The sequence below is a fragment of the Pseudonaja textilis genome, chromosome 1, assembly GCF_049901715.1.
Source record: "Pseudonaja textilis isolate UNSWEBS1 chromosome 1, rPseTex1.2, whole genome shotgun sequence".
NCBI classification, from domain to species: Eukaryota; Metazoa; Chordata; class Lepidosauria; order Squamata; family Elapidae; genus Pseudonaja; species Pseudonaja textilis.
The window spans coordinates 320,570,850-320,581,818 of record NC_141990.1 but is presented as its reverse complement, the minus strand read 5'-3'; the positions used below and the strand labels follow the sequence as shown (position 1 = coordinate 320,581,818).

Below are 10,969 nucleotides of genomic sequence, written 5' to 3'. Positions count from 1 at the left end.
GGAGGAGGAAGGGGCTTGGGAAGGGGGAATGGAGACAGAAGTTTTTCCAAAAGGTTATTTATTTAAATAAACCCCATCAAAATCTCACACGGTTGTTTTTTCTTTTTCCTTTTTCCGAAGGGGGCAAGACAAAAGAACAGAACGAACCTCAAAAAAAAAAAAAGAAAAAAAAAACGGAATGAGAAGTGCTTTACAGAATCACCGTCCGTTGCCGTAACCTGGGAAGAGCTGAATGAGAAGATCCTGCAGAGGTTGGTTCACTTCCATCGTATAGTTTTTGCCGAGATCGTAGCGGCAGGCTGGGCAGCTGTAGACTTTGGCTCGGAAAGATCGATCCAGGCAATCCTACAAGAAAACGGGACAAAAGCGAAGAATGCGACTTGCGCTTAAACAACAACTTTGATCAACCTAATCCTCCCCCCGGAGAAGATTTTGGTCCAAAGCAGATTAAAAATGTCAATCCAGTGGAACAAATCTCTTTAAAGTTTAATTGTGGAGGATCTACGTAAGCTGGAGAAGCTGGGATGGAGGAGAGCAGGATTACGCTCCGAGTACCACTTTTACGCGAAACGTTGAAATAAATAAAAGAGCCTAAAAACAACACGCAAAAAAGCCAGCCATAAAGTATGTTTTGGGTGGTGGGGTTATCATCTAAACCTTTTTATTGTATGTTCGGATTCCAACACTTTCTGTAACAAACATTTCTAATTCAGTTGTCAAATTACTTCCACGTCCAGATGTCAGAGTCCTCCGCTTACGACCAACATGGAGACCGGAACTTCCATTGCTAAGTGAGGCAGTTGTTAGGTGGGTTGCACCTGAATTTACAACCTTTTCTGCTAGTTGTTCAATTAATCCTGCTTCCTTCCCCGCTGCCTCTCTTGTCTGAGTTGTCTCCTAGGCAGCATTCTCTTCCCCTCGTACCCCCAAATCCTCCATACGTTCCATTACAGTCATTAAGCAAACCATCACTGTTATTAAGTGATTCCAGCTTCCTCCAATGCCTTTGCTTCTTCTTCAAAGGGGAAGGTGGCGATCAAGTGATCCCAGAATGCTCCAACTGTCATAAATGCACGCTGGTTGCCACACGCTCACATTTTAATCACTTGATCCCAGGGAGGCTGCAACAGTCAGGAGCGCGAGGACCTGTCACAATAGGAGGACTACCTCTAAAATGTGTTCACGTTTATTCTGGCAAAACAAACCAGGAACAGGAAGGGAATCCTCTGGTACGCTGTTGTGATTCACTGCTTGTTCAGTGAAACGGGGGGATAAACGGAGCATGGGTTCAAGTTTTATCAGGCCGACCCTCTCAACTTAAGTTTGCAGGTAGCAATTCTTCAGGGGATAAAGGAGATGTAGGTTTCGAAGTGAACGAGGAACAGAGACAACAAGCAGGAGAGTCTCTCAGCCAGGCCCCTCCTGTAACTCATTTAAACAAGACATATTCGTCTCGGGACTGTTTATGCGCTCAGCCGTCCCGAGATAAACAGCCATAAAACCAAATCCCTGGACAACTGGTCTTTCAGCTTGATTCAGCCCTTAATTAATGTCTTAAACGAAACAGCACTGAAAGTTGTTGTATGGCTGGCGTACTCGGAAAACGGTTCTGTTAAGCCTTTTTATTATTATTATTATTTCCTGAAACACAGATAGAATTAAAGGTGCCCTCTCTCCTCTCCATTTTATCCCACTCAAAACCATGAGAAATGTCATACTGACTTTTAAGGAGAAGAGGCAGAACCTGGAGGCGGAGTCAAGAGAGGAATTAGCTTAGAGTCCCTAGGTTCCCATCAGCAATCAGAGTCCAGCCCGCCTTGAATTCAGTTGACTTACTTAACCCCAATTTAGTGCTGGCTGTTAGTTGACTAGATTTCTGTGTAAAGAGTGGAGCAATAAATCATCTTAGCTGGAACTTGAAGTGTGGCCACAATTCTTCACACTTCCTCTCCAATTAAGACACCAGAAAGCAGGCACACGTTCCTCTGGTGAAAGTGTAGCTATAAAGGGCAGGTCTGGTATGCAATGGAAGAGACCGGCAAAAACCAAAGGGGGGGAAACCCAGATTTGATTAACAACCCCAGCAAAAAAGGTGATTAAAATCAGACGCGACTCACTCAATGACCGCATCACAGTGTGAGGGAAGTTCAGGAGCGAATCGGGGTCGTGCTGCCCTGCCTACCCAGAGCTGCTTAAGCCAAGGCCTGGACCACCTTTGCAGGCCAACGTGAGACATGTCAGCTGCTCACCTTACATACGTTGTGCTGGCACACCGTGGTGATTGGTTGGAAAACCACCTCTTGGCAGCAAATGCACAGAAAGGTTTCCTCCACTTTGTTCAGGAATTTCTGCCAGGAGAGAGAATTAAGGTAGTTAATCCTCAGCCTCATCCTGCCTGATCCCTAACCCAGGAAATGTTCCTCTTGGCGCCCTGGCCTTGGAGAAGCCTGTCTTCATGTTTGTTTATCCTGGTTAAAGCTGGTCATTTGCATTCTTTTATCGAGTTGTCAAGGCCACCTAGAGGCTCATCTGTGTCCTCAAGGACCCCTGAGTGGTGCAAGTGGGTGTGCAGCCTTCTCGGAACTGCTGAAAGGATTGCGTTGTAGACCAGAGATAGATGATGTTGGATCTCAACCCCTCCATTGAGGGAGGGCCGTTCAGTTTTAATCTAGGTGGCCTCTTTGACCTCTTTCAAACCAGCGGTCCTCCCTTTCCAAAATTCTCCTGTGTTGTGCCATGCATTTGTGAAGTGGTTGTTTCGTTTCCCAGTTTGCACCACTCAGGTGACCCCCGAGGACACAGACAAACCTCCAAGTGGCCTCAAGGACTCTCGAAAAAGGATGCAAATGACCAGCTGTCTGCAAGGAGGATAAATCCTTCCATTCCCCACCATCCAGTCAGAACTGAAGAAGCTTCTGGGATGAGAAGCGAAGAGTATTCAAAGAAAAACCAGAAAGTCCAGTTGCCTCCTGAAAAAAGCACCTTTGGGACAACCATGACCCGGATGACGGAGAATGTCCATAGATACAGAGAGAACTGTGTTATTTTCATGGTTTAGTATCATCTTACAACCGTTTGTTCAGTAGCTGTTTGAAGTTACAAGGGCACTCAAAACCATTTACTTACAACCGGTCCACGCAGTTACAACGGTTGTGGCATCCCCACACGGTCACATGATCAAAATTTAGGGTTTTGGCAACCAGCATTAACTTACAGGTGGTCCTTGGCTTGCTACCACAATTGAGCCCAAAATTTGTGTTGCTGTTAGAATTTCTTCAACGAGTTCCCCGTTTTACGACTTTTCTAACCATATTTGACAAGTGAATTACTGCAGTGAAGCTGGTAACCTGGGTGATGAGCACCTGGCTTCCCCAATGGCTTTACTCATCAGGTCACAACCGGGGGACCATGTGACCCTGGGATACTATGACAGTCATAAATACGTGCCCATGGCCAAGTGTCTGAATTTTCATCACATAACCATGGGGGGCGGGGAGGGAAGAATGCTACAAGTCATTAAGTCTGTAAATAGGCATGTCACTTTTTGCAGTGCCGTTGTAACTTCGAATAGGGACTAAGCAAAGCGTGGAAATCAAGGACTACCTGTGCTGATGCAGGCTGAGCGTCTGTTCCAGAGACTTTGGCACTTAAGGGTCTGAGCGAGTGGGACTAAAGAGCACGAAAGGCCGTCTCAACATGGGAGAAAAGGACAAGAGAAGGCAAGCAAGCTGCCCACGGCAGATGAGCGGAGCCATCTCAGCAAAGGAAAAAGAAATTAAAAATGGGGCACTGCTTTTTCCCTGGGGGAATCCTTATTGCTTTGAAAGTTTGTTTCCTTGCAGACGTTTCACTACCCAACTAGAGAGCATCATCAATGTTAGAAGGGAGAGGGGTTCGTGGAGAGGAGGAGAAAGACGAAGGGGTCCTTGGTGCTCTCTTGAGCTTGGTTGCTTTCTCGGTTCGGAGTCTAATCGTGTTTCCTTCGACAAAAGCCCACTCAAGGAACCACCAGGAACACCTCCACCAACCCTGACAGGGCACGATACTGTATGTAAACAGAGAGCAAGCCCCACTTCCTTCTAGTCCTGATGACGGTACCTAGTTGCGTCGTGAAATGTCTGCAAGAAAACAATCAAGCTCAGAGAGCATCAAGGACCCCAGTCCTCCTCTCCACAAATTCCCCCTCCCTTCTAAAACTGATGACGTTACCTAGTTGTGTCACGAAATGTTTACAAGAAAACAACCAAGCTCAGAGAGCACCAAGGATCTCACAGTTCAACCCTGAGCTACAGATATTCCCTTCCATTGGTTTTCTCCCTGCGTGGTAAATTCATTTTCAGGCCGTTCAGGTGCTAATGGGCTAATGCAGCAGCAACGCTTTCACAATCATTTCCTCTCACTGCTACGATCCTGTCGTTTCATTCCACAGCAACCCGAAGACCAGCCACCTCCAAAGCCAAACACCACAGACAAAAACTGTGACCATGAGTTATGCTTTCCCTACATACCGGTCCTTCCTTAAGGGCTTCTAATGCTTCATTCCACAACTTGGTGTTGGCTTCATCGTCTTTGATAAGAGCCTTCTGCTGGGGAGTGAGTTTGTAGACTTCGACTTTAGTTTTCTTTGGGGTAGTGGCAGGAGAGGCATAAAGGTCCGAATCGTTTCCTGGAAAAGTGCACAACTGTTAGGAATAACAAGGTTACCTAACGTAGTTTGGGTAAAATAATATATATAAACTAGGATAGTAAGTTTAAGTGTGTGTCACTTTAAACTGCAAAGCATGTAATTTTTGGGTGCGGTTGTGAAACCGCCATAAGAGGGAGCAAGAGACACTTGCTGAACGATTGCTGGTTTGCTGGATTGATGGTTTGCTAACTGCGTGTTCCCTGCTGAACGTTGAAGGAAGAAAGGAGGTTTGACTTCTTCATATCTCTACTGCGAGGAGATATATTACTGGACTGATATTTGTAAGTTTACTGACCTCTTTTTCGACACTGGACTTTTGCAACTGAATAATCCCCGGACGGACTGAACTAGTGAATGATATATGGACTGTTTTGACTATGCTAAAACTCTTACTGGAATAAACTATTTAACTAGCACAATGTATCTGTTTTACTGAGTGTCAGCTACAAAAACGTTTATCTCACATATTTTTGCCTGCCTGCCTGACTGCTGTGCAGATTCTGCTAGGGTGTATCCCTAACAACAACTATACAGAATTTACTTCATCCATCAAAGAGAGACTTCAAAAAGACGTGCAGGCAACTCAACTCAAGAAGATCATTTACCAGATTTCCTTTTCCTCTTCCCTTGAACTGGGCTTTCTTCTTCTATTTTCTTGCTGTTTTCTTTATCTTTGTTTGCAACGGCTTCCAGGTACCCTTCAGGATACTAAAGCGGGGAGGATGAAAAAGTTAGTTGGGACATAACTGCTGCCTGTCAAAACAATGGATGGCTGCTCATGGCCGCCGCCCCCGTTGTACCTGCATGGTCAGGCCAAGTTTCTTCATCCTCTCTTTGCCTTCTCTGGTCCAAGGGGCTGGCTCTTCATCGTCTCTCCTGAGCATGTAACGCCAAACCAAGAAGCCAGATTTCCCCGTTTCAGGCCAATATTTAACTACCTTTAAAAGGGAACAGAGAAACAGGTTTCCGTTCCATAAAGACAGTTTGGTGTAGTGGTTAAGGTATACCAAGCTAGAAATCAGGAGACGGTGAGTTCTAGTTCTGCCTGAGGCATGAAAGCCTGCTCGATGACTTGGGGCCCATTACCAGGAGATGATGAGTTATAATCCCCCCCCCCCTCTGAGGCATGAAAAATGGCTAGGTGATTTTGGGCCAGTCCCCCTGTCTCAGCCCAGCCCACCTCACAGAATACTTGTCATGAGGAAAAGAGAAGGAAGCAGTAATAGGCGTGTGCACCGCCTTAAGTTATTTATAAAAAATAATAATGGTGGGATGTAACAAAATACAACAAATAAAGTAGAACAACATGGAATAAAAATAATAATAATAATAAAACACAGTGGCCAGACATAACCCCTCTTTCCCCCAAGCTTTGCGGCCCCATTTACCAGCCAACCCAATCTTACCTTATAGATCCCATCGTAACGATTCCCATCTGTGGGGGCGTATTTGCTGTATCGACCTCCCTTCACATTCCGCACCACCCTAACTGGTTTCCCGGCTCGCCAGTCCTTGGCTTCTGCACCCTCCTTGTCGTTAATCGGCGCGCTGCAGTTCAGGGCCAGAGCTCTACCAACCGTGAAAAGACAAGGGGTCTGAAGGGTCTTTCCTGGGAACTCTGATCCTCCCTTCTACCGGTGGTCCTCAACTTAAGAGTTAACTCACTGAGCAACCATTCCAAGTTACAACACTGAGAAAAGTGATTTACCATCAGCGGCCAATCACTCCAGCATCCCCAAATCACATTTATAAAAAGCGGCATTATCCCATGAAAATACCACATTATAAATGCCTTGGTAAGAACACACTGCATCCGGTTTTGGGTTGCCACGATATAAAAAGAGGTTGAGACTCCGGGAAGAGGGTAGAGAAGAGCAAAAAAGACAATTGGGGGGCTGGAGGCCCAAACATAGGAAAAACAGTTGCTGGGACCCTAGAGGTGACCTGATAGCAATCTTACGATATCTCAGGGGTTGCCCCAGAGAGGTAGTCAAGCTAATCTCCAAAGCCCCTGAAGGCAGGACAAGAAGCAACGGGTGGAAACTAACCAAGGAGAGAAGCAACCTGGAACTAAGGAGAAATTTCTTGACAGCGAAGTCAATTAATCAGTGGAACAGCTTGACTCCAGAAGTTGTGAATGCTCCAACACTGGAAGTTTTTAAAAATATGTTGGACAACCATTTGTAGGGGTTCCTGCCTGATCAGGGGGTTAGACTAGAAGACCTCCAAGGTCCCTTCCAACTCTGTTATTCTGTTATGATGAAAAAATGGCTGCCTGGCAACCCGCATGCATTTATGGATATTGATATATCCTAAATTGATGTCCCTCAACCGTGGCAATTTTAAGGCATGTGGACTTCAACTCCCAGAACCATGATGGCTGGGGAATTGTGGGAATGGAAGTCCACTAGTTCTAAAATTTGTCAAGATTGAGAGATACTGATTTAACCTCTGGCAAACATTTATAAGCATTATCAGCTATTTGGTTGAGCTAACCTCCATCCAGCTGCACAGTTTTATTTGGAGACCTGTATCTTACACCGGTGGACATTCATGAACAAAGAACAGTTATTTTTTAGCAGAGGTTTTGCCTACATGCAATTTTTTTTCCCCATTTATGCCCTTTCTGAAGTGTTTGTGGCCCATAGATCAGGGGCCTCCAACCTTAGCAACTTTAAGACCTGCGGACTTCAACTCCCAGAATTCCTCAGCCAGCAAAGCTTGGAGACCCCTTCAATAGATGATTCCAATCATGCAAAGCAGGTGCGCAATGGCACAGCATCAGGTAGGCGAACACATAAGAATAACTGCATGAGAACGGGAACTGCAAAAATACCGTCCACAAAGTAAGGCATGAAAATTTAATAAACCCTCCCTGATGCAGACAAACCACTAAGCCTCCACCGAATTATAAATGCAGTTCTAAAAACTGCTGAGAGATCTCCGGCGCGTTTAGCTTCATTTGCTCCCCGTCTTTTGCATAATTCCTCGGGGGTTTCTCCTCACCTGTTCATTTTTGTGAGTTTTTGATCGCAAGACTGTTCGGCTGTCCTCTTATTCCCTGAAAGGTCCCGGCCTCCGCTCCCCGTGTAAGTGAAAGAATTCCCATGATCCTGAAATATATTCAGATCGTTCAAATCCAGGGGTGGAAAAATTCCACTCTGCTGATCACTCAAGAACGTGAATCAATGGATTTGGGCCCTTAAAAATACTGAAATCTTTCTTCAACTTGGCAGAATTCGCGATCTGCTTGGCCAACTGCTCGGAGTTCCTCCAAATGTGAACGTTTGCAAAAGGCTCTTGTGCTGTCCAGCCAGTGTATGGGGGTTGGATAGTTAGGTAGCAGTTGTGAGCTGTCCCCTTAAGGGAATGCATCATGGTAAATGTAGTTAAGGTATCCTGGGAAATGTTGTCCATATCATGTGACATCTGTAATCCTGATTGGTCACTAAATTGACCCTTGGGGGGGTTGGGGGGTTTTCTTCACTCTTGGCTGAACTCGTGGTAACCCCTCTACTTCTATCGCTACAACATGGGGGGAAAGGATAGAAGATAAATCACCTTTTTACTTTTCTGTACTCTGTACAATAGTGGATTTTTAAGCTGTGCAGATGCAGATGCAGATAACTCAACAAGACGCCCATAACGAAGTACATTTATTGGTTCGTTAGGTATCCTCATAACTCACGTTTGTGACGAAGTTCTTCTTTAATGACCAATCCTTTGCCTATCTGCCTTGTAGGTAAAAAAGATAATTTATCTTCTATCCTTTTCCCATAAACTGGCTGAACAGCACTGTTCTAACTTTGCCACACTGCAGCTTCATCGATACACATAGTCCTTGACTTGTGACCAATCACTTAGTGATCATTCCAAGTTATAACAGACACTCCCAAAACTGCTTATGGACCAGCTTCAAAGTTCGGGTGTTGGTTCCTTCCCAAGGTCACATGACCACATTTTCGGTGGTCAGCAACCAACCAACATTTCTGCCCCTTTGGTCTGCCCCATGGTCATATGACTGAGATTTATGGCGGTTTTCCCCGAAACCAGCTTTTACTTCTGGTTTCTGACAAAAAGCAAGCCAACAGTAAACAACGGATTCGCTTAAGAATTGTTGCAAAAAAGGTAATAAAATTGAGTCCAGGCAGGTCCATGGTGGACTGCTTTACAACTGTCATGAGTTATGACTATAATTGCCAGGCTTAACTATGGTTGTAACTCGAGGACTACCTGTATATAAAATTATTTGTTCTTTTCATATCAGTACGAATAAATGGCCTTTGGCCTGAACACTAGTTTATATATTTTAGAGCCAGCACAATCGATTTTATTATACACACATAAAACTAAAAAGATGCAATACAGGATACATTCCTTGCTGGCAATGGCTTTATGGCAACTTTTATGCTTCAACTGTTCATTTGTAAAAGAAAAAAAATGAAGAAGCAAAAAGGTCACTTCCCACTTTGGAAGACTCCCAAGTTCCTCTGGTCTGATTCCCCCCAATCAGAGCTAACTAAGCTTTCTCAACTTCAACAATTTTTTAGAGATGTGCGGTCTTCCGAACCCAGAATTTCCCAAGCAACCAACAGCAACTGTGAGGGACTGTTGTTTCAAACTTGCTCTTAGCAAGTAACCCAAGCCCTGGGATTCTGTTTAACTTCTGTATTTCTTACGTTTATTTTAATTCCAATAGTGTGTCTGCTCAGTGTGTGTTACGCCTGGGGCGACATCTCAGCCCAGTAAACAAAGGGGCTAGTCCATGAGAAGGCAATTCTGCTTCGCCTCCGTACTAGAACAGACACGTGACAATTTAACTCCGACTAATGCGGAGCTGAGCAGCCCTAACGTGCAAAGGAGCGCATCCTAGCCTTTTAGTTATGTCCCAAAGTATCCGTTTCAGAGTTTGAATGTACACTAAGCAGAAGCTGAAAGGAAATGGCATCGGTTGCTAGTTGAAGAGGTGATAAGGGGAAGAAACGTCGTCAGGAAAAAAATGACAAAACCAGATTGTCTTGGAGTAGCTACCTAAGGTAAGGGCTTTCAAGACAGCGAGGAGACAAACCATTCAGCTCTGTAATTAACAATTAATTATTTGAACCAAGTAATTAAATTCAACTAATTTAATATCTTACTGGCCTTGGGACTTGGGGTAAAGAGGAGGGCAGCACGGAGAGATACAATAACGTCACTTACTACATCGTCCTCGTATCCGCCCGCCAGGACCAAAGAATAGGCTCCATCGGTGCTCCGGCCATGAATCCCTGCAACGTGGGGCCTGTGGACACCTGACTCGCTCACCTGAAGAGAGAAAAAGGTCACCGTTCAAAGCTGTAGCACAGGGGTCCCCTACCTGTGGGCCTCTGCCCACTTACTGGACTGTGACCTCTTGACCAGAGGGCTGCCTGAGTGGCTGGCCAGTGTACGCACGCGCACTCACACCCCAACCGTGCTAGCATCGCCACGAGTGCTGGCACTCTTTAAAAATTATAGGGCTGGCCAACCTGGTTAGGTTTTTCCCTTGTATTCCCTTTTTCCTTCAGACTCAAGCAATTTACATACCGACACCCAGTAAGATCTACTGTACTTTCTCAACGCTTCCTAGTAGCAGCATCTCACCTGGACTCTGAATTTCCACATGGTTCCCACTGGAACACCAGGGATGGGCCCATAATGGTTTGATGGCACAATAGTGCATTCCCTTGTGCGTCCCACGCATGCCATGCCCTTAAAAAGAAAAGGGGCGAAGGAGCCACGGTTTAAACATGGTCAACACAACCAACCCACGGATGTATTCCAAACAGTTGAATCAAGAATTGGCTAAAGTCCACCTGTACATTTCCAAACTTCTAATACCCCACTGATTAAAATCACCAGGATTAGCCCACCAGGCCTCTCAGCTGCAGTCTTTGGTGGGAGCAATGGATCTTCACCTGTGCATGGCATTGGTTCCACCAAACAGGCTGACCTCTGTGCCATCCGTCTCCTTGGTTTTAGTTTTTGAACGTAATTTTTAGTTCTAATTTGTTTTATATTTAGGTTTTCTTGCTTGTAATTGTAAGCTACTCAGAGTTGCCTTATCAGTGAGATTGGCGGCCTATAAATTGTATCAATGTTAATGTGCCTATCAGCAAAACTGCACAGTTTATAAGGTTGCTCTGATTAGCTATTCTCATTATTTATATCCCACATTAATTAGCTTTACAATTAACTCCAGGTAGTGAGCATATCCAATACATCTTCCTCCTCCTATTTTCCCCTCCATAGCAACAACCCTGT

General features: G+C 45.1%; 1 protein-coding gene across 3 annotated transcripts in view; it reads right to left on the bottom strand.

Moving 5' to 3' along the window:
- Positions 1–10,969, bottom strand: part of UHRF1 (ubiquitin like with PHD and ring finger domains 1) — a 40,643-nt gene continuing 29,674 nt past the window's right edge. For all 3 annotated transcript variants that reach the window (XM_026720367.2, XM_087922631.1, XM_026720365.2), the window contains exons 9-17: positions 10,310–10,417; positions 9,887–9,991; positions 7,694–7,800; positions 6,094–6,256; positions 5,488–5,625; positions 5,293–5,395; positions 4,509–4,666; positions 2,250–2,348; positions 1–345 (exon numbers count right to left, since the gene is read on the bottom strand). In XM_026720367.2, the coding sequence (XP_026576152.1) occupies positions 199–345; positions 2,250–2,348; positions 4,509–4,666; positions 5,293–5,395; positions 5,488–5,625; positions 6,094–6,256; positions 7,694–7,800; positions 9,887–9,991; positions 10,310–10,417 (1,128 nt within the window). In that variant the 3' untranslated portion in view covers positions 1–198. The remainder of the gene's footprint in view (positions 346–2,249; positions 2,349–4,508; positions 4,667–5,292; positions 5,396–5,487; positions 5,626–6,093; positions 6,257–7,693; positions 7,801–9,886; positions 9,992–10,309; positions 10,418–10,969) is intronic.